Raw genomic sequence first — 22,193 nt, forward strand, 5'->3', positions numbered from 1 at the left:
TATAGCTCCTGCTCTACAAAGTAATTACAGCGAAGAAAAGCCAGCCAAGCGATGCTCACGCTTTCAGCAAGTACCGGACCGGCGACTGGCGAGTCAGACTTATCTGTGGCTCTTCGCGGGGTACATCCCTGCACTTACATTGTATGCGCAATCACCACCCTCCTTTTTAAGGGCACAAGCTCCGGAAACAGATGACGACACCTACCGATTGCAGAACACACGCCGCTATGTTGGCCATCACGCATTGCCTTCCGATGCCTCTCTGCCTACCATTGCCATGCGCCTCTTCGATCTTCTCTACAAATCCACTTTTCTAGTACGGGGACATGGTTCCGCATGGCTATGAAACATGTGGGAGTGGAGGTGCCGCTGCGAACTGTTGGATGCTCAGACGGGGCTTCACACAAGTAGAGCATAGCACAAGGGACGTCCCGGCGCCGTCAAAGCACTTGTGCCAGTGGTGCGGAAATGGTCACACGTGTACCAAGTGGCGACGTGAGGTCGTGTTTTATTGCCCTGCTGCGCATCCTGTTCTGGCAGACTTGGTTCCTTTTTTCCTTCTCCAATGTATTGTCGCCGGTTTGTGCACGCCGATCGTACACGTATGCTGGCGTGAGGGCGTTGTGCAGCACGCTCAAGAAAACCGAAACAGTATTCGCACTAAGAAGATAAAAAAAATCAAAGGATCACACCATGGAAATCAGCAAATTGGATTGCAGTAGGATGGATTGTACTGGAGATACCGGGCCTGTGGTGGTGGGCGTAACGTGGATGCTATGCGCCTTGTCTGGTGGGTTTCTGGGACTGAGACTTTATGCGAAAATTAGTCGACACCAAAGACTTTGGTGGGATGACTACATCATATCTCTTGCCTGGGTATGTAAAAACCGCTTCCCCTTCGCCTCGACCAGGCACGGACTAGCGGGGCTGACGCTGACCTCCACCAGCTCCTCCTCGCTGTCGAGTCTGCCATAACTCAAGCCGGCCGTGAGCTCGGCTTAGGAAGACATGTCTGGACAGTCGATATCGAAGATGTGTTTGCCCTCACTCGGAACATATACATAGGGGCTACTGTATCATGCTTTGCGGCCACTCTTTCCAAGATCGCCTTCGGCGTCACACTACTACGACTCACCAAAGGCAAGCTCAAGGCATTCGTTTGGGTGTGCATCGTCCTACTTTTCGTCGTCATGTTACCGTCCGCGTTCCTTTCCTGGTTATCGTGTCGTCCCACCGCAAAATTATGGAATCCATTTCTTCAAGGAACTTGTTGGCCCGGTTCAGTGACAAGGGACTACGGCTATTTCAATGCTGCACTCTGTGCCGTCGTGGACTTCGCGCTTGCTTTGATACCATGGAAGCTGTTGTGGGGGCTGCAGCTACAGACAAAGGAGAAGATCGGGCTGGGCATCGCAATGAGCATGGGTCTGCTTGCAGGAGTCTGCGCGATTATCAAGGGCGTGTACCTCCAAGACCTCACCGCCATAGACTTCTTCTGTAAGTGTGCTCAACTAAGCACAAAAGAGGCGAGACATCGCTAACAGATCAACACAGATTCAGGGAAAGACGTTACAATATGGACGGCCGTCGAAATAGCTACAGCCATCATCGGCGCATGCATACCCGTGCTCCGCGTTTTCTTCAAAAACACAATCACTTCGCTCCACGATCGGTATCACCGCACCGACGGAATTGGTGCGACCGATCGCGTCACCACTAACGGGAGTTCTTCTGTCCCACTGGAATTCATCCAACAAAAAACGGCGCGGACGAGCACCTCAAGCATTCCAGGAGCAGAAGAGCTTGGGACTGTGATATCGAATGAACATGGTGGCATTCTACAAACTAATACCGTGACAGTGGAATATGCGCCTAACCCGCAAGGTCGAATTGTGGAATGGAGGAGGACATAAATGCTATCAAGCTGATTTTATGCATTTGAACAGTGCATTCCTGGTACACTTGCATGACTCCAGTCATACCTCATTCGCTATTGCCCTTGCACTTGAGGGGAGGTCCAGACCAAGGATCCGTCACATTTCGCTCATCTCCATATGAAGAGAACAGACAGGTCGTTGGTGGATGTCTACCACGCTGGGGAGGAACGACCGGCTAAAGTGAGGAACATGGTAACCCAAAGCCTAGGACCGGACCATCCACTCGAGAGGCGCAGAAACTGCGCGCCGGTGACCACTGGGAATTGAACGCTCCTGTTCGATTATTAACGCTTTGTTCACAAGCAATTGAAGTGATCTCACTCACCGCCTGGACGACACGCCTAGCAAGACTCTTGAGTTCCTCGAGTCGAGCGCGTTTAGGAGCCTACGAACAAGCATTAGTAAAGAAATCTGTTCATTGAGAGTCCGGTTCTGGACACATACGTCCGGATAGCAGAAGCCAAGGTTCCAGAGCTGATAGTCAAGCGCCCGGCGGTGCCACACCGCATTACACACTGCAGACGTTCCGAAGCGCTTCTCATTGGAGTTGACAGTACTTTGGGCCTCGATAGGCATATCCTCTATGGAGCAAGAGTTGATGCGGCGAAGTTGAGCGTTGGCAGTTTCAGCCGTAGAGTTGCCTCCAGGCACACGAGACGACATTGTGGTGGCAGGCGAATACTTGTCGTTCGCTGCTACGAAGGTTCAGCAGCTTTCAAGCTGAGTCAAGATATTGTGCGGCGTCGCGGAGAATAGATTCGTTCGAGGACTTGCTCGACGATTGTTGTTTCGCAGAAGGTGTACGGTGTGGAAGGTCGAGGTCGAGTCGAGGCAGTGGGCCGAAAATGTAACGTTTGAAATCACCGGAATGGTACCGGAAAGAAACCGGAATGGCCACGCGAGCTGTAACTTCTCTGTATACAATCGGACGTTTTCCATGCTCATTGCTACTGCATTATGCATCCAAAGAAAGAGGTCAGCTAGTGCTCAGGATCGCGTTCGGATAGTGACACACAGCACAAGCGATATCGTGACTCGGTTCGCGTGATATATACGGAGTGAAAGAAAGTAACATATTACCAAGAGCAGGACTTATAGTACATTGGTAGCTATATATTCTCGAAAAATAACGATTAAAGGGATCACGTGATGTTCTATTCACGACTTGCAACTTGGCATGCTCCTCCAGCAATGCGTCGAGGAAGCGCAGCAGACATAGCTAAGATCCTGAGTGATGGGACAATCTTTCCGTAGCTTCCCACATTCTTGACGCAGAGCAGGAGTTGGATATATCACAAGCCACAATTATCCGCCAATGAGGAGAGAGGAACTGGGGACGAGAGTCGCGTCAACTAAGTCTCTGTACAGAATCCAATATAGGGACACCCAGATCTCGAATAATGGCACCGGGATCCGATTGGCGAACTACAGTAAGAATACCTATAAGTAGCTGTGCCAATGTAAATGTTGGGTGCTACTCAGAATCACAACGCCTTCCAGAGTAGAGATGTTTACGCCGAAGAAGCTGTTTTCTCTCCTCGCTGCCACCTGTGGTGTGGTCACTGCTGCTTCGATAACCGATGTCTGTATGGTGGGATATTGTACACTCGGCTCTGGGTGAGTCGGATCCGCTTTCCCAGCGATTCCAGATTTGCTACCTTCTATCTGCGTTCTGGCTCTTATTATCCGTATTCCTAAAACATCTTCACTGAAACCGGATTTCACTTCGATTGAACTCGCTACGTTCGTTCTCTATTGCTCAACGTACCAGTGTACGATTCTCATTAACATCAAACAGTACTTCAGGTGGTAAAGGCGGCGAAACAGTGACTGTCACCTCACTTGCTGCACTCACAAGTGCCGTTGCCGATAGCACGCCCAGAATAGTGGTTGTATCTGGAACTATCAGTGGCGCTGTCAAAGTCCTCGTCGGCTCTAACAAATCCATCATTGGTCGTAACAGCGGCCATCTTCTCGGCATCGGTCTCTTTCTCAATCACTCCTCAAACGTGATCATTAGGAACACGATACACTCAAAGGTGCTTTCAACGTACGAAGATGCGATCACAGTCAAGTACTCCACAAATGTTTGGGTCGATCACGTTGACTTGAGTAACGATCGCGATCATGACAAGGATTACTACGATGGGCTGGTGGATGTTACCAGAGCTTCTGTGAGTATCCTCCTGCTCTTGAACACTGCAACAGGTGAATATTGGGAAGCAAGTCTAATTAAGCCTTCTGCAGGACTATGTAACCATTTCGAACTCCTACTTGCATGATCACTGGAAAGGCTCGCTCGTAGGCCACAGTGACAATAACCAAGCGGAAGATACCGGACATCTGTATGTCATCGCAATATCGTAGTCATCAGCAGATTGCTAATGATCCTCTTCTCAACGCAGGCGTGTTACTTACGCCAACAACCACTTCTACAATCTCTACAGCCGCGGGCCAATGTTCAGAATCGGAACAGGACATCTTTTCAATAATTTCTGGCAGGACTTGGACGATGGAGTCCGAACGCGTGCCGGCGCACAGCTCCTCATTGAGTCCTCGGTGAGTGCTAGTAATTAATACCTTGATCCGCATCATACTAAGACGTTTGGGCAGGTTTTTGAGGGCACCAACGATGACATTATCGCAAAGGATGGCTATGCTGTTGTTCGGGACGTGGATCTCGGGCAGGGAACGAACGAAGCGCCGACCGGAACACTGACGAGTGTGCCATACTCTTACAGTCTCTTGGGAAGCGCGAATGTCAAAGCTGCTGTCGTCGGAGTCGCTGGGGCCACGCTGACTTTGTAGGTACCTATGGTAGTGAAGGCGGCCACTCTCAAATGCTTGTTGGTTACAAAGAAGCTTTGAGGCAAGATTCGAAGGATCGCTTGAGGAGGGAGATTGAAAGCTTGCTAGATGCTGATAAATGTATACTCCTTTGAATAGGATACTGATTCAAGCATGGAATACAGCCCTTCTTGGGTAGGACACAATGTTCCGGTTCTCCAAGTGCGGAGAGTATGAAGACACGCCTAGAATGATATCCAGAGTTGATGTAGTGGCAACACACTTCGATTTGAATTATGCGAATCTATCCTGACAAAAATGCATGATGGTGGCACAGTTATAAAAGGTGCGCAGAAGTACATGTACCCCTGCTACCTAGGTACACAAAGAAAGGTAGAGAAAAGGATGATGGAAAGCAGTATCTGTCACAGGAATTACCCAATGCGACAAATGTTCATGACCAAGAATCTAAGCTATACCGCTTACAAAAACACCGCCATTCCTTGTGCGGAGCTAGTTGCAAATCCAGACAGACTGAAGCGCTGAGCTTGCTTCGCCGAGCCTTGACCACCCGAGACATCCAAAACAGTGATGGCTGGGTCTGTCGTCCCGTTACCAGGCGACAAAGCATACACGAAATTACCAGCGCTTGCCAGATCCAGCAGCCCCGGGTCGCGATTCGCCGACAGATCATATTCTTTGATGATGCTGGCGTCCTTCACATTCATTTCCACGATGCGGTCAACGGCAGCGTCAGTGACAAAAGCGGACCCTGTAGCAGGTGAAATGGTCGCCCAGCAGGTGGCCGCTTGGCCGTCGATCTTCTGCTCGTGCGGAGCGGTAGCTTGGCCGCTGTGGTCAACGTCGATGATCGCAGCGCCAAAAGAAGCGTCAGTAGTGAAGAGCGAATTGGTGCTACCAGGAATGCGACTCGTTCCAAACAGTACGGCCGTTCCATTTGGAGAGCTGCGGACATCCTGTGTGGCAAGAGTCGCTTGGCGACGCCAACTACGTTTGACTTCGAACACAGAGAGATAGCCCGTCTTGTTGACCATAGGGTCGCCCTTCACCATTGTGAGAAGCTTCGTCTCGTCGGCCGAAAACAACGTCTGCGAGACTGTGTTGAGAGGACCCTTCGGCGGTGTGGACTGCCCAATGTCGAATGGACGAAGCTTGTCCATGGGTCCTATGCCTCGGTGCGAGAATGACGCGCATGATACTCCGGCTACGGCTCCGGTCGTAGCAACGCATACAAGGTTGTTCTTTGCGGAGGCGGCGACTGTGTTTGGGAATTCACCGGGTACGGCGACGGGTTTACCGACAACAGTCAGGCACAATGGATCGGCCGGATCGATGGCCAGCATAGACACAGTGTTTGAACCGGGATTCACAGCGAAAATGTTCTGCAATTATGTTAACACCAGTAAAAATGTGTGATGCGCTTCCACTTACGTTGCCAACAAGAGTGAGTGACGATTGGCTAGACAGGCCATCAGGAAGCTCAAGCTTCCCCGTTGCTGCTTGGATCATGACTGCTCCAGCGCCGCCAGTCTTGGTGGACTTTCCAGCCGCAAGGCTTCCATCTCTTTTAATTGGCAGTGCTACGACTGCATTCTCCGCTTCATTGGTGATGTAGTAGATAGCTTTTCCGGTGGTACTTTGCTGATGCCAATGCGTGTTCTTTGGAGCCCATGGAGCTGTCTCTCCGAAGGCCGCTAGAACAGCAAATAGGAGAGTGACTTTTGTCGGGAGTGCAGTCATGGTGTAGTGGAAGAAAGTGTTGTTCCTAAAACACGCGTTTGCGGGAATAGCAGAGATTGAAGATTCCAAAATGAGGTGGTGAACCGTGGATGGGCTCTTACGCTTGCACGGGATATTCTTATATACTCAAGCTCATTTGTTTGTCGTAAACTCTTGATATTTGGTACGCTTCCGCTTCAGCCATGATTATTCGATCGCGGCTCCCGAAAGAGGCAAGGCAGGACATCGGTGGTCCTCACAGAAGGAAAATCCATCTGATCTTACCCGCCGCGCCCAAACTAACAGCGAAGATCAAGGCCGACAGATGATGGCGGCGAGTGCTAATTTCAAGGGATTAGACTTGCATGCCAGAGGGGAAATTGATTCCATAACACTTTCCCTAACAGGTTTTGGGGGCCGTGCCCTGTAAGCCCTAGTCGAACCGCTGTGATTGGGGCTAATTCATCGTATTCTCGGACAAACCGCAGACACCGAGCGAATGAGATGAGCCGACGCCTCAGCCCCAACCATTCGAGTAATTGCTCGCATCATCAGCCACAATCCCTGCCACCCGCAACGCACAGTGTTCCAGCTGGCCTCAGGCGTTCGAATATCCCCAAGCGTCCAAAACGCTCGGCACGATTGTGCTAGCGACCTCCATCGGAATCCAGTAACTTGATCACTCTAACATTGTACTTCCGGTGCAGATTCACTGGATCTCGAACACTGTAGTGGAATCTCAAACACTGAAGTCGGAAGTATCGAGTCACTTGAGAGGCGCGCATCATGGTTAAGTTTACCTTTAAGCCGTTCAAAAGTCAGAAGGGGTCTCCTCCAGGTGCGTACTCTCCGTCTTGATATCCTATTGCCCAACATACAACCACATGACTGCGCTACGAAGTGTGCCGACCCACAAGCGTACCCTTGCGGGAGGAATATCACGCAGACCCAATCTGGCCTCTGACTATGGGACTCTCCTTGGCAAACTTTCCAAACATTACATGCCCTGGAGGATGCGCAAATACAGCATGACTAATGACCTGATCGTCCCAGACCATCTGGCCAACGAGGAACCCCAAAATCCTTATCAGAAGCGTAGAGAACAAGTCCGCCGTGCCCAGAAGTACGTCCTCATATCCTTCCCTCATCAAAAGAAGTCTGGCCATTGTCTCGTCGTCTTTCTGTGAACCCCTTGGAAGTCTTCTTAAACTACATACCAGCCTACAAGCCTTTCATAACGAACAATATCACTTCTAACGGCCGATGCTAGGACTCATCGCGAACGCAAAGAAGCCTATATCAAGTCGCTGGAGACCGAAGTCGTACAGCTGCGCGCCAATGAAGCAAGGCTCTTCCGAGAAACGAAGACGCTATATGCTGAAATTAATGCAATGAAAGCCTTGCTAGCCAACAACGGCATTCCAATCCCATCTACGACCCCACTACCACTACCATCGCCAGATCAGACGACGACCGAGGTTGGATCGGGAATAGATGAGTTCTTCGAGTTCAGCATTCCAGCGAAGGCGCCGAAGCAGCAACATGAACGCATCCAAGTTAGGGATCAAGATCGACGTAGAGGCAATCAAAGTGGAGGAACACTTACCGCTCAAGCAAAACTCACATCAACCTTCGACACCATACTATCTGCCTCAACTACGACTCTCGTCAGCCAGCAAAACCCCACAGCCATCGGCATGGACTTCATCCTCAGGTACCACCCCCCTCTCCCTCCGGCCTGGGAACTCCGCCACTAACCCCCTCTCTAGTCTAGAAGCTCCCTGCCTCGGCCACATACCATCAACTCTTGACAACGAGACACCATCAGGTCATGCGCTCTTGGCTAGTGCCACCTTACTTCACCACCAGCACCACCAACACCACCATCACTACCCTGCTTCTAACGGCCACGACCAAACCTCAAGCCCGACATGGACGGTTGATTCCTCGTCTGTTGAGCGCCTCCTCGAGCTCTCTTCCAGCATCCCACTCGACGGCGAAGTCACGCCCGTGCAAGCGTGGGATTATATCCGACGGCATCCTCAGTATTTAACTCTCGACTGTGCACGACTAGAGAAGTTGCAAGCAGCGTTGGTGGATTTTGTGAAGTGCTATGGCTTCGGTGGTGTTGTCGATCAGAATGTGTTTGAGGGGAAGGTTTGGGATATGTTTTCTGGGCGCGGGATATTCTAAGGAGAGTAGCTGGGATTTCCGCATTTCGCGATCAAAAGAGGGCATGTGTTAGGAGTACAGGGGGTAAAACTTTCGTAAATCGAATCTGTATCTTTCTTTGCAACTATGCAAGGGATACAAGCTCACCTTGGACGCACGACCCGTCCATGGCCCCTCTCTCCGAGCATCGGCTTGCGCAGAATCGGCCCATGTGGTCCCTTTCCAAAGTCCTCTTTACCATCAGGAGGGTTGCCGCTCACTGCTCCATTACTCTCTTCCTTGCCATCTTCAACAGCCTTCCCATTCTTCCACTTCTTTGCAAACTCCTGCGCCCCACCGCCGACCGCCCGCATCTCCTCATTATCCTTCCCGTCCTCACTCGCCACATACTTCTCCGCCGTCTCCAGCAGCTCTTTCTCGCCCTGCTTCCTCCTCTCCTCGGTCCACCGCGCGAACGCGTCCCACCACCAGCCATGTGTATCCCCATCGTCGCCCTTGTACCCCGCAACCTTCTTCCCGTCGGAGGACATCTGAACTCGTGCGGCCCACGGCTTATCAACAATGTAATGCAACACCGCGACCTCAGCGTCGCGCCACATGTTCGCATGCCAGTACCTCCACGTCTTGAGCGCGTTGGTGCGCCAACTGAGACTCTTCCACCGTCCATCAAACACGATGTTTAAGAAATCCTGATCTGGGAACTTCAACTTCCTCAGCTCCTTCGACGGTGTGCTTTCGAACTTGCCGAACACGAACGAGCGTAGTTCAGCAGATGGGTGGAACACGAACGTCCCCGTGTTCATCTCGCCCATGGTACTCGGCTCGCTCTTAACCTCCGGAACGTCGTCGGGCCCTTGAACATGAGTGTGCGCACAGTTTTCCGGGACCCAGGACTTCGGAGCCCAAGAGTCGTGGTCGAGATTGCACACGCAGATGTGTGTAGCGCACATCCTTTTTCCGTCACCACCAGCCAGATACGCGTCGTTTTCTGCATTGAAAATATACGGCGAGGGGTCCTTGAAAATCATCATATCGGCGTCGAGAAAACACAGACGATCGACCCTTTTCCCGTTTAGCTCGAGCAATTCGAAGACGCGGAGTTTCGTCCAGGTGTCGATGAAGCGCTCAGCGACCATGCCGTGGTTGCCGTCATCATCTGAAGTAGGCAGACGGAGGTGCTCCACAGGGTAAAGGATAGTGTTTGAGTGTTTTGCTTCGGCGCGGAGGGCGTTTATTGAGGGCTCGGACATAGTTTCTGGGGTGTAGAGGATGACCAGGGGGGTGCTGGGGGAATGTTGGTTGAGTGTATACGCGAGGAGGAGCGCGCCGGCAAGGTAGCTCGGCCGTGTGAGTAGTGTTGCGTATGCGTTGAAGCCATTGCTATCTCTTTCTTTGGTGCTCATGGTTGCTGTGCGCGCAGAGGGTGCTGCAATGTATGCCGCGACTGCAACAATTCCAAAATTTTAAGGCGCCCCGTGCTTGCGGCTGTTCAACTTCGGAGAGGAAACCACTGCGTCCCGAGTCAATTCAGTCCAGTCTCACAAGAAGCGATGCGTGCGAAGACTTCGTCCTTCCGCGTTCCACTATACGCTGTGACGTCATTGACTACGCCTGCTCACGTGTTAGCGCATCGCTTTGGTGGCATTCGCACCGAACTTTGGTATAGACGAACGAACAGTGGTTGCATCTCTTTCTCATATACGTATCACATTAGAAATAACTGTGCGCGGGTATCTGTCATCTCAACCGTCCAGCCCTCGGCAGCATCAAGCTCCATAAATCTTAATGTACTATACAAGAAGTCTTGATCGCAACACGGTGGTCATACGCATACGTGGTCGTCCTAGACAATCTTTCCATCTTCTTTCGCCAACGCTTTACCCCAAGCGCTCTCAAAACTAGGATCGGCCACGCTTTCTCTCGCAGTCGCAGGCTGACTGAATCCTGGCGCAAGGGGGTCCACACTATTTGTGGCCAGGCTCGTCCTGTTGCTCTCGTACACCGTACTTGTCGGCCGGGTTGAAGTGAACTCTGGCGACTCAACTTCAAAGTTGCTCGAATACACGACCGCAGCGAAAGCCTCTAGATCACGCACTTGTTCGATTGCCGCAAGGTACTCATTGTTCGCTCCACTGCCGATGTTGTGCGCTTGTCTACAGAACACGGCGAGCGAGCTTGCGACCTTGGCCTTCACATCGTTGCCCACTATTTCTTGTACGCGTGCAGTGCTCTCGGAGATGGGTGGGATCTTGTACGAGAGCTGAGACATCTTGACATCGATGAGATGTGAGAAGGCGGCGTCGAGGAGGCGGGTGAGCACATGAGTGAAGGCAGGTGAGTCGATGAGGTCGGAGGTTTCGTCAATGAGGCGGCGGAGCGACGTGGATGTGGTAGGAGAAGTGACCTCTTCGGAGGTGGTCATTCCGCTTTCGCGCAGGACGTAGTCTTCCTGGTCTTGACTGGGGAGGAGGTACGGCAGCCACTTGCACGTTCTATAACAGTTAATGGGATACATCTAGATCGGAAGAGCGTAGACCAACCTTCGTTCTTCCTCCGTCGCACCCTCTACTCTCTTCCGCACCTCTAAAGTAAGCTCAGAAAGTCTTTCGATGGTGATCTCTTCTCTCGGGTTCAGTGTGCCAAAGACTTCCTTCACGGCGATCCGCACTTTCTCCATGAGGTTAAGACATCCCTTGTGCAGCAGCCACCAGCTCAAACTCAGGTATCTCCGGTTCGTCTCGAAGTCGTTACCGTAGGCCTGCTCAAAATTGTCATCGTCGTGGTTCTCCAAGTTTATCCGCGATTCTTGATTTGCTGGAGGTGGAGATGCAAGGGAGACAACAGACGCGAGGTAGTTGCGGCGGCCGAGGAGGTTCAGTTGAATGCGGGTAAGAAGGGTGAGTAGTGACAAGGTGTATAGGAGCGTAAAAGCTCGTGTTATGGCTGTGCATGTCAGCTGCCATTGGGAACACTGCAGTTCTTGGTGGTAACTTACAGCTGATCTTCATCTCGCTCCACAGCTGTGCCTTGGTTCTCTTGCTCTTGCGCTCTCCCGACTCAGCACTGCCTTCTGCACTGCCTGTCGTTATGACGCTATCACCCTCACCAGCTATCTGGCTGGCATGCACATAACTCTCGCTCTGGAAGCTGGAGCTCTTCGCATCGTCTTCTGTGGTATCTGCGACACTCGGCGGTGCTGTGCTTGCAATCTCACTAGGTCCTACACTCCTCGATAGCCTTTCGGCCTTCTGCTTTTGCAGCTCTTCCAGCACTTGTTCCACAGGTACGGCGTCTAGGAGGTTCTCCGTGGCGGTGGGCAGAATGGCAAGTACGGTGAAGGTGCAGTCTTCTTGGTTCTGCTCAAAGCGGCGACGTAGGCTGTATCGTTAGCAATGTGCATCGTTCCAAGGTTGAAAGTCTCACTTCTCCTTCGCGATACGATCATCGCTCATGCGCTGACGCGCTTCAGACAGCTTCCCGAGTGCATACTGCCCCGCAAGGTACCCGGCGCCCAACACGCCTGCACCGATGGCAAAGTTAGTGCGATTTCGACGAAGCCAGCGGCGCGTTGCGCCTATCATCCTGCCCGTTGATGTAGCTGCACCACGGTCTGAGATGCGAAGCGCGGGGATGGGTGACTGTACGCGCCCGCACCCGAGGCGAAGATGATGTCACGGTGTGGGGAGAGATTTCGCTGGGAATGTGTTTCCCTTCAACTGACGCGGATATGCGACGTAGAAACTGAAGTAGCGTGCAATTACAATTAGAATAGATGCATTCAAAAGTGTCGCATGGCGAGGCTGGTGATGCGGTTTGGCAGGTCGCGCACGGATCACATAATCCTGGGGAAGCCGAGGCAAAGGCCGGCCTCCACGTCTTCCCTCAAGGGGGAAAACTTGCCGCATGTGCTCTTAGCAATAGTATTCGGAGCCCTTCGATATCGTTTGAGAGAAGAACTACTATCAGTCAAGATGTAAGATCACTGTCTCAACAGCACGAATCATAGAACTCGAGGTTTACAGGGTCACGATTCTGCCACGCCTCTATGTATGTATACGGCCCAGTGAGGGATTTTGGAGGGAAGAGTGGTTTGGTCAAGTATTAAGATTGCTACCTGTAACTCCCTGAACGCCTGTGTAGATTGATTGTGCTTTTTCACTAACAAAAACCCTACCTCGGACGAATCTTCACTGGCTGCGCCTGTCTGCTAATGCACGGCAAGAGACAAAGCCCCCCACTGCTATGTGTTCAAGCTAGATGCCTCAATTTGCCTTCGCCATAGATGTTCAAAATAAATCGCCAAGTACTACCCTACCAGAGCCTCGTAATCAGAGGATGCAAGTGTGAGATGATAGGATTCCAGGCGAGCCTCGTCGGGTAGGCTCCTGATTGAAATCGATCGGCTTGAACTCAGTGCCGACAGTGAACTAATTCTGTGTTTCTGTGCGCACAACTTGACTGAGGAACGCGCTTCAGGTACACCTAGCACAAATCTATCAGATTCACCTGCTTGTCCTCTTCGTGCACCTTCTCATCCTTGGACACCGGCCGACCATAGGATAGGAGTCTCCTGCCTGAGAGGAATGTGGGCACCTCGTTGTTTGACCGGGCAGTGCCGCCATCGGTGCGGTCGCCAGTTGTGCAGTTTCCTTCCGTGGCATCGCTGCCAGAGGTCGGTGTCTGAGGATTTTGGACATGAACTGATGAATTCAGGGGTAGAGGTGCGCTCCTGGCGCTATACTTAGGGACACCGAAAGTAGTGTCCGCCGTGGTGTCGAGGTCAGGTGACTGGAGCGTGTTAAGCCCTTCTAAACGATCGCGAGGGCTAGCACTGGGAGCCTCCATATCGTTCGCGCCATTCGTGTGTCCATTAGTGTACCGCTTGGTGTTAGCGTAAGGGTGCGATTGCGTAGATGCAGGGATACCATTGCTGTTCGCGGTTTCGGCGTGCCCATCAGAACGTCCATTGAGCTGTGCCTGAGGGTGTGGCCTTGCGGATGCGAATCTTTTGCTACCGTTACCATTCACCGTGCTAGGACCGACTCGGCTGGGGAGACCAGCAGGTTGCGAGCGAGGCATCGGATAACCAAGCTTGTCCAAGACGAGAGACTGTTGGGGAGACATCGCCGAATGCCGCCGGCCGATCTGCAATCCAAGAGTAAAGGGGTTATCCGGGTGGCTTGCATCAAAGAGAAAAGCCAACTCCGGGCTGTCGTGCGGCAGCAGACCAGCTTGGAACCTCTTTAAGCGATCGAACATGTTATGACAAGCTGCGAAGCCCTGGTCGTAGTAGTTGTCTCGTAGTTGGTCATTACCCTCAGCTTGTCCTAAAGCCTTGCCTTCAGCGAGCCCCCGCTCGTACTCTGCGTTTTCCCGGGTGATCATCATCTGCTCTAGCTCGGCTCGAATCTGGATTTCTAACCTTTCGTGAACTTGAACCTTATGCATGGTGGAATAGGCTTTCTCTCGCATCTCGATGGCACTCTCGCGGCTCTTCAACTCCTCCTTCTTGATAGCGAGCTGGGCGTCGACTTTACGATCACGACGACCGATCTCCTGGATGACTCTCTCGCGGATGATCGCGTCGTTGATATCAACGAATGTCTCTAGGTCTTGTTCATCTGCATCTGCGCCTGCAAATTGCTTCTGCCCAATCGTAAGAAGGTGCTCAGTTTTCCCGATCAGCCTTTCACGGGCCTCCAAGTCGAATTCCTTCTTTTTCAAATGTACTGTCCGTTTGACGATTGCAACCTGCTGGCCCAAGATGCCGCTACAAATCTGTTGCAGTGTTGCCTCACAATCATGGCGGACGCGGGTCTCTGTATGCTCGAGTTCGGCCTTATGAGCCCTTCGTTCATCTTCGAGGGTCTGATTGGCTTTCTGCAGCTTAGCTTGTAGCATCCGGGTCTCGTCTCTAGGATCAGTACGATCGTAGTACTGCTGCCCGTTGTTAAACTGAGGTCGACGAGGAGCGCGGGGTAAGTGCTGGAACTGTCAAATGTTATTAAACTATACCAATCGGTGATAGACATAGGGTCCTTACCTTCTGCACAGATTCGCCGGCATGAGGAACGCGGCTGTGCTGCGGCGTTGACGGGGCATACTTCGCGGCATTAGTTCTATAATATGAAAAATCAGGAAAAGATGGACCTACCTTTGAAGTGTGGATACTCTGACTCAGTGCAGTAGCCTCGCTGGAAAGGGCAAACCTGGCTCGCGAAATGGATGCCTCATCTGCATCTTGGTGATGCCCGTTCGTGGCACCTGTAAAGCCCCCGGATCCAGCTGTGTTCTCTTGTGAGGAAGTCGTAGCTATCTTGTCAGTTTCTTGAGACCATTCGTCTGCCCCGGGGCTCACGTTCTCTGACTGTAGATTACAATAACTCGTTGCGTTTCAAACAATAAGCGGGTGCAGAGAGTACAAAATACACAGTGGTACAGTTAAAGCAGGGTAAGGTGGGGTGGTAGACTCACTTGCGAAGGATGTACGAGTATTCGCACCTTTACCGTCGGAATCGTTTTTCTTCGCAGGCCCCTTCGAATCATCGTGGTCGCTCGAGGTCAAGTCGTCGACTTTCAGAACTGGAGCAGCCAGACCAACTACCGGAGACTGATCATTAGTAGGCTTCGTTGGCTCACTATCTTCGAGGCAATGAGTGACACTCGAGGCATCTACCGCTTCCGAGAGGTAAGTGCTGGAAATTTGGTAATTCGAGCCAGATGTTTTACTGGAGGCCGATAATGTGCCATTGAGGGTGCCTTTTCCAGCTGCAGAGTTCGCTGTATTCTGCATGATTCAATCAGCCTCGAGGTCTCTTGGGAAATATTCATAGCTTACAACAAGACGCTTTGCATCCATGCCCTCAATTTGTGGCTGAGTCACCTGGGTGGCTTGAGGGCCAGACGCGCTATTGTCTGAAATCCTACTCTTGATCTCACCATCCTCTACCGAGCTCTCGCTCCGTCTATGCATGTCCGCCATGGCAGACCGCTCTGTTTCTTCAAATGGAGATGCAAGTCGAGGAGTCCAGCCAAGACGCAAGCCTGTGAGCCCTTGAAGAACGTCCTGAATATCCCCCAAAGGCGGGTAGACAGGGGAGGCGGAGCAATGGCTGGGGTTCTCGAGAGCGGCGGTCATGGCCTTATACCCTTGATGGGTGAGCCTCGTGTGCAAACGGTCCGTTTGGTGAAGGCAGGGGATGTCGGCTACGTCCTATACGTGACCGTAATATCCACGTTTGTAAAGGTTTGCAGAAGCCTCAAGATACAAACGCGCGGTGAAGCTGAGCTTGGGGTAAGTAGTTGTGAATGACGGTTGTAGTGGACGCAAAAAGACCGAATACTGCTCTAGTAAGCACGCTATCAGCCACAGTGAAGTGAAGTCGAGTAGAAAGAGTAAATATTGATTGCAGAAATATCCTCTCAACGATTCTCAATCGAGCTGCAAAACCTCGATGTGAGAGTCATTCGTTTGTATTGAGAGTCGACTTGTTGCCCTGACGCGGTTATCGCATACTCCACTGTTTTCAATCGAGCTCAGCACTGGCGAAAACAGGTCGCGAAGTTCGAAAATGCAAACGGTCAGATCGAATCTCATGCCCCTGGGACAAACCTCCACCGCAAGAGAAAGAGAAGAACAAGAGATGAGTTAGCGTATGTTGTTACACCACAACAACAAACAGGACCAAGGCCGACGGTGTACGATCTCCGACGATATTGCCGTAGCAGCCTTATTCGAGTGTAGCAAGGACATCAAGCTCCTCAATAATACTAAGCCGAATCCCTTTCTCTTCAAACCTTTCTGCAAGATCTTCGTCAGGTCCACTATAAAGTCCCGCCCTACCGTCTTCGTAATGAATGACTAGGTCCCGCAATCTTGGGAGATACCTCGTGCAATCGTCCGCCAGTTGCTGTAAGGTCTTACATACTGAGACGCGCCAGATGTCTGGATCACTGTATTGCATGGTATAAGATATAGTCAGGTGCTCCAGTGACGGCGGAAGCTCTGGTGCGATTAGAACTTCTGGTACACCCACGGAGAGCGCGGGCACCCTGCAATGATCGTCGGGTATGAAAAGGTTGCACAATTTCGCCTCTTTCAGCGTAGTCATCTGACATAGACTAGGGCAGGAGACGTACGCTTGACTAGTGGAATCGAAGCCTGCTCTGCTTGCCACGAGATACAATGTTTCAAGAGTCTCTTTTTGCTTCAATAAACCTGGGATAAGGTTGACTTGCTCATGTGACAAGGCACACCATAGAAAGGACCAATGGCAGATGAAATGACGGAGGTTGTCGCAAATTGAAAGAACGTTGTTGACATCCTGCAAGGAGAGGCTACATTCTGTTAACTCGATTCGTTGTAGGCTTTTGAAGGTCGATCTTTGAGATATTTGGTACGAGCGACCTCCGGAGACGCCTGACGCACGAAGTTCCGTGATTGACGAGCATTGAAGAAGGCCGAAGAAAACGTGGTTGAAACAAAAAAGGGTTGTCTTCCCAAGAACTCTCTTCTATAACATTGGTCTGAAGAGCAAGCTTTTTTGAGCTTGAGTAAAGTGTGTCTCGGGAGTTCAAGGAGTTTGTACCAAAGCGTGAAACGATCACTTTCCACCGAGATGACGGACATCTGCTGTATATTTGGACACATATGGATAATCCATACGAGTTTATCGAAGTATTCGTTCACTACGAACAGTTAGACATGATCAATTTCAACGGAATCGCGTGGACTGGCACATGGCCTTCTGGCGTGCTTACCCATATCCTCGGCGTCGCAACTTCCCGCGTCCCAAGATAAGCTATGTCCAAGGCAGTCTTGAAGCAAATTCTCGACATACTGAACATGGTATCTCAGCTTCTGGTTCTCTGTAAGAGTTCTCCACATCAGGCGCAACGGTACGATGCCGTAATTTGTAGTGGATCCGGTGACTGCGTTATAGAGCGCGGAAACCGCAAGCTGATTAAGTCTCTTGGAAGTGAGACAGAGCGCATAAAGTGCTGTTCTCCTATGGTAGTTTTCAAACTGCCGAGTTATCTCTTCGTGCCTGTTTTTAAACGCCTGCGACTGAGGTTGATCGAGCCGTATTGCTCGCAACTCAGACACGACCAGGAGAAGAAGTTCATCGGGAAGATCCAGGAGGGTTGGGTTCCCAAAATCTGTGCGCGTGGCGGTTTTTGTTGCTGTCATAGGGTATCTTGTCTGCATCGCATGGAGCGTATCTGACAGAAGAGGTCCTCCTCTGATTGACTGGCAGTCTCTGCACGTGTAGTCGTAGGGATCTGCGCAAGCCATTTCCGTCACCTATCCGAGGGAAAACACCGTCATCCCAGATCTGCAACGATGTAAACCGATGATATCACGGGGCGCGACGACGTTCGCGGTTGCTGGCAGGCTCCCAGCTTGTGCAGACGTCAGTGAGACAAGTGACGCACTAAGCGCTATTCGATCGAGCCTAGCTCGCTTATACCAGGAAAACGCGACCAAACAAGGGTCGAGCAGTTGCAATGCAGTGTGTGACCCGCTACAGCCACCGAGCGTAGGACATACATATCTAGACGTATAGCAACGATTCTAATATTACACCACCTTCCGAACTCGTCCAGTCTCGACTTCATATATCCACCCTGTTACCCTGACGCCCTCTTCCACCGCCTTGCTCTTGAGCCATTGTACGTCCTCCTGTACTTTCTCCTCCAGCTCAGGAAATGCAAGGAAATCGAGGTCTTCAACCTCCTTTGCTGCCACTTCCCCTTTGTTCTTCTTCACAAGCCCACGCGCGGTGTCGTTGTCGAAAGTTAACATGCCGCAACCCGTGTGCTTGACCAGCAGCACCTCGGTCGTGCCCAGCAGTTGTTGGCTTATAACGAGCGATCGAAAGGCATCGCGCGCAGAGGCTCCAGCATTTCGGATAACGTGAGCTGCACCTAGGGGGATGCCGAAGGCGGCGCTTGGGTCAATACGCGCGTCCATACAGGTCACTAGGGATTGCATGTCAGCTACGGCAGACTGATGTGTGACCGACTGCACTCACGGACAGTATATTTCTGGCTCGGTGGGAGCGCAAGATCCCCCTTCGTGAAAGAAGCTGCATATGCCTTGTTGCCCTCGACTAGGTTGTTTTCTATAGTAGACATTCTGGATCTGCTGAGTCGGGGGATGCTGGATAGAGCTGCAGGTTAGCTGCGATTGGGATCAATCCCAATATATGGCCTGTATAGCTCCCTCTCGTCTTCTCAAGCTGGATGGCGCGCCGAAGCGGGAATGATGAGAGAGCGGGGTATGATTGCGCCTTACGAGACAGACATTCTAGCTAACTACAAAGGCCAGAGTAGAAGAGATAAACAACACATCGGTGACATGTTTCCGTAACCCACGTGCTTCCAAGGCGTGGAAGCTTGGTTTCGAGGAAATGATGTCGCGTGGGATGAGTACACTTCTAATCGATAAGACAACGCAGTAGCTTACGTAATAATATTTTGCTCTCAAACTGGATTCACGCGCGACGCGCATTGTTCCCCAAATGTTCGCAGCCTATGCATCGACTTTACGTTCTTTGAAATGATGGTCTGCAATCGCAATGTGTTCTGACGCCCTTGATAACTCTCCGAAGCTGAACGAGCTTCCTGGGGAGCTCATTCTAGAGATCCTACAACATCTCACAGTCGTCCGCGGCTACCTCGCTCTCCCGGAGGAAGAAGCCGCACGGAAAGCAGAGAACGCGCAGCGGATTGCAGCGTTGCATGGATTGAGTCTTGCGTGCCGCCGGTTGAATTATATCGCGACTCCATATCTCTACGAGTCTATTACCAACCTAGGGCAGAGCACCAACTGGACGAATGTCGACTCTCTGTTGAACACTATCAAGAAGAAACCAGCATTCCTAAATTTCATCCGATATATCGAAACTGATGGCGATGAATTTGACGCTGCTCTTGGTTCTGAGCTGGAAACCAAGCTCGAAGGTTTACGACGTATCGACTACGACGCTTACAACTATGACACTTGCATAGAGGAACGAACGAGGCATATTATGTTTCCCTGCATTGTTGTGGTGTCTACGCTCATCTCGCTCGCTCGAAATCTGGAGAGTCTTGCAATCGACAGAAGGTGGCATCTGAACGGGGTATATGACTTGGGCTATAATCCAGCTTTGCGCGACATTTCATTGAGAAACGTATACAAAGACGGTGGCCTCATTCACATCTCAGCACCACCCACCACGAAATTCAGTCGCGTCCTTGTGGTGCTGTCAGAACAAGCTAAAGTAAGAGTAGGGGGGCATCTGGTTGAACAGATTGATCGGGGGAGGGGAGGATTGGAACCTCCTGCAACAAGCACTTCACAGTGAGCCGCTTCCACATCCCAAAGAACTACGGTCGGTGTCCATCGAGGAATTAGTCCTTAAAGGCAATATGAGCTATGTCGTGTTAGAGTGGTTACTCAGCCATTGCACTTCCCCTCCGACGACTTCGCTACCATTGGATGGCAGCATGTGATGGTACGCTAGGGGTACCGATAGACCTTGAAAGATTTCGAGAAGATCTGCAACCGTTCGAGAAAACATTAGAGTTCCTTGCACTAGATACGTTGGATTCGTCGTGGCTTGTCGAGCTAGAAGAGGATATTCCCACGATTGGAAGCCTGCGGGAGTTCACGAACCTGAAGCATGTCGAAGTGTCTGGCATGGTACTTTGGAGCGATGATGACGGTACGGTGAAACATCCTCGGCTCTCTTCAATCCTACCATCCGCATTGGAGACGTTGATTGTCAACGTTGAATGGGAGGATGATGTTGAGGAGGCTCTAGCAGATCTAGCCAAAGATTGCGCAGTCCATTTTCCGGACTTAAAGAAGGTTGATTGCTCTTGGCGGCCGGCACCTATGTTCGTCGGCCGGGATCTTATCACTGAGTTCGAAAAAGCGGGTGTCAGCCTGAAGCTAGACATAGCTTCCACTACTGAAGAGGAGGAGAAACGGATCGAAGCCGAGATGATACAGATGGAACAAGACATTGAGTATATGGATGAGAGAGCTGAGGCAATCGAAGAGGAGATCAGGCGATTTGACGAGGAAGTGACCCAAATGGAAGAGGTTGCTCATGCGCAGGAGACTTCATCGGTAAGTTGATGGATGTTATCTTTGATTCAATCTAGCTTCGTTGATAGAATGATCAGGGGAAGTACTGATGTGTTCTAGTCATCTTCGACATAAGAATGCGGTGAGCTCTTATCTGCGCGACCCGACAGATTGTTATACTGGACAACCCAAATGACGCTGCTTGCCCTGCGGCACTGAATGGTAGATTAACCATCATCACACTACTTTGATGTCAAATTTGCCGGTTGCAGCTGGCTTCTTGAGCGACCACGCAATGCCATCTTCGACAGCCCTGTCCCACTGAGCAGAGGCTTTCAATGCAGCTCCAAACCTTCGGAATCCGTGTGGTACACCCTTAAACAGTCTGACTTCAGTCGGTACGCCCGCTTCAGACAACAGCTTGGCGTACAAAAGCGCCTCGTCTCGTAGTGGGTCTAGACCAGCGATCCCGAACATAGTAGGCGGCAATCCTTTGACATCGTCCGACGTTGCTGCAGTGAGTATGTTAGTTTTCGTGTCCTTCAATTCGACCTGGGGAATTTTGAGGAGTGACGTGAATATTCGGCAAGCCTTCATTGGCAGAATCGGAGCGTTCTCGTTCTCTACAATCGAGGAAATCTCGGGGCTCTTCATCATTTTCATTGGTCCCTCAGCGTATGTTTCGTGATGGGCTAGAGCCGGAATGATGAGGACTTGTGCAGCGATCGCAGGTAGCCCATTCAACGCCTCGTTCTTCCCAAGATGCTTTTCCAATACTAGCGAAGCAGTAAGCTGACCGCCTGCACTTATACCGCCTACAACAACTTTCGATCGATCGATTTTGAGCTTGTCGGTGTTCTTGTGCAGCCAGATGAAAGCATCCTGTGCGTCGTTCCACGCCGTGGGGAAGATATGTTCAGGGGTGTGGCGGTAATTGACGTTGACGACCACTGCTCCGGTATTGATAGCAGTATTGGCACACGCTGCATCTTCGCTGTTCAGCGTACCGAAAATGAATCCGCCACCATGGAAGTATAGATATGCTGGCAATATGTCGTCCTCTGACTTGGACACTGCACGGTAACTCCGAGCCTCGATTGTGGATCCGTCACGCGTTGGAATGGAATGATCCGTCATGCGTACATGTGGCCCGAGTCTCTCCATCAGTTTTGCGGATGCATCCTCACGGCCGCCGTTCACAACGGTTCTGGCACTTTTTGGATCAGCACCAAAGTCAAAAAACGGAACCGGGAGTGTCTTTTCCACGGCGAGCCATTCCTCCGAGGGGCCGCCGTATTCACTGAAATCGCACATGGCTGTTCGAATGAAGGTCGAAGAGTTCAATGTTTGATCTGATTTTGCTACCACAGACAGAGCGCAAAACAAACCGGGAGCCAAGCGAAGGTAACTATCGAGAGTATATACGGCTCTCGGGTAGTGTTGACGGGTCGCCCACATATGTTCGTACGAGCGCCTGC

At 51.3% G+C, this 22,193-nt stretch overlaps 9 protein-coding genes across 9 annotated transcripts; 3 read left to right on the top strand and 6 right to left on the bottom strand.

Moving 5' to 3' along the window:
* Positions 1-3,444: 3,444 nt before the first annotated feature.
* On the top strand, positions 3,445-4,745 carry N0V89_005483 (uncharacterized protein; the record flags this gene model as incomplete). The annotated part of the gene is made up of 5 exons (XM_056214260.1): positions 3,445-3,554; positions 3,736-4,111; positions 4,185-4,282; positions 4,343-4,496; positions 4,551-4,745. 5 exons carry the CDS (start codon positions 3,445-3,447, stop codon positions 4,743-4,745), a joined length of 933 nt encoding a protein of 310 aa, XP_056071527.1.
* A 461-nt stretch (positions 4,746-5,206) lies between these two features.
* Positions 5,207-6,485, bottom strand: N0V89_005484 (uncharacterized protein; the record flags this gene model as incomplete). Its single annotated transcript, XM_056214261.1, has 2 exons — positions 5,207-6,127; positions 6,177-6,485. 2 exons carry the CDS (start codon positions 6,483-6,485, stop codon positions 5,207-5,209), a joined length of 1,230 nt encoding a protein of 409 aa, XP_056071528.1.
* Positions 6,486-7,348: 863 nt separating this feature from the next.
* On the top strand, positions 7,349-8,221 carry N0V89_005485 (uncharacterized protein; the record flags this gene model as incomplete). Its single annotated transcript, XM_056214262.1, has 2 exons — positions 7,349-7,587; positions 7,735-8,221. 2 exons carry the CDS (start codon positions 7,349-7,351, stop codon positions 8,219-8,221), a joined length of 726 nt encoding a protein of 241 aa, XP_056071529.1.
* A 558-nt stretch (positions 8,222-8,779) lies between these two features.
* N0V89_005486 (uncharacterized protein) lies at positions 8,780-10,039 on the bottom strand (the record flags this gene model as incomplete). The annotated part of the gene is made up of 1 exon (XM_056214263.1): positions 8,780-10,039. One exon carries the CDS (start codon positions 10,037-10,039, stop codon positions 8,780-8,782), a length of 1,260 nt encoding a protein of 419 aa, XP_056071530.1.
* Positions 10,040-10,479: 440 nt separating this feature from the next.
* PEX3 (peroxin) lies at positions 10,480-12,217 on the bottom strand (the record flags this gene model as incomplete). The annotated part of the gene is made up of 4 exons (XM_056214264.1): positions 10,480-11,128; positions 11,177-11,579; positions 11,632-12,014; positions 12,060-12,217. 4 exons carry the CDS (start codon positions 12,215-12,217, stop codon positions 10,480-10,482), a joined length of 1,593 nt encoding a protein of 530 aa, XP_056071531.1.
* A 901-nt stretch (positions 12,218-13,118) lies between these two features.
* On the bottom strand, positions 13,119-15,618 carry N0V89_005488 (uncharacterized protein; the record flags this gene model as incomplete). Its single annotated transcript, XM_056214265.1, has 4 exons — positions 13,119-14,627; positions 14,791-14,999; positions 15,111-15,423; positions 15,475-15,618. 4 exons carry the CDS (start codon positions 15,616-15,618, stop codon positions 13,119-13,121), a joined length of 2,175 nt encoding a protein of 724 aa, XP_056071532.1.
* Positions 15,619-18,216: 2,598 nt separating this feature from the next.
* N0V89_005489 (uncharacterized protein) lies at positions 18,217-18,773 on the bottom strand (the record flags this gene model as incomplete). Its single annotated transcript, XM_056214266.1, has 2 exons — positions 18,217-18,617; positions 18,671-18,773. 2 exons carry the CDS (start codon positions 18,771-18,773, stop codon positions 18,217-18,219), a joined length of 504 nt encoding a protein of 167 aa, XP_056071533.1.
* A 443-nt stretch (positions 18,774-19,216) lies between these two features.
* Positions 19,217-20,825, top strand: N0V89_005490 (uncharacterized protein; the record flags this gene model as incomplete). The annotated part of the gene is made up of 3 exons (XM_056214267.1): positions 19,217-19,746; positions 20,169-20,757; positions 20,814-20,825. The coding sequence occupies 3 exons, from the start codon at positions 19,217-19,219 to the stop codon at positions 20,823-20,825; spliced, it is 1,131 nt and encodes a 376-aa protein (XP_056071534.1).
* Positions 20,826-20,952: 127 nt separating this feature from the next.
* Positions 20,953-22,029, bottom strand: N0V89_005491 (uncharacterized protein; the record flags this gene model as incomplete). Its single annotated transcript, XM_056214268.1, has 1 exon — positions 20,953-22,029. The coding sequence occupies one exon, from the start codon at positions 22,027-22,029 to the stop codon at positions 20,953-20,955; it is 1,077 nt and encodes a 358-aa protein (XP_056071535.1).
* Between the last annotated feature and the right edge of the window lie 164 nt (positions 22,030-22,193).

Source organism: Didymosphaeria variabile, assembly GCF_027946475.1.
Source record: "Didymosphaeria variabile strain IMI 356815 chromosome Unknown scaffold_4, whole genome shotgun sequence".
Taxonomy (NCBI): Eukaryota; Fungi; Ascomycota; class Dothideomycetes; order Pleosporales; family Didymosphaeriaceae; genus Didymosphaeria; species Didymosphaeria variabile.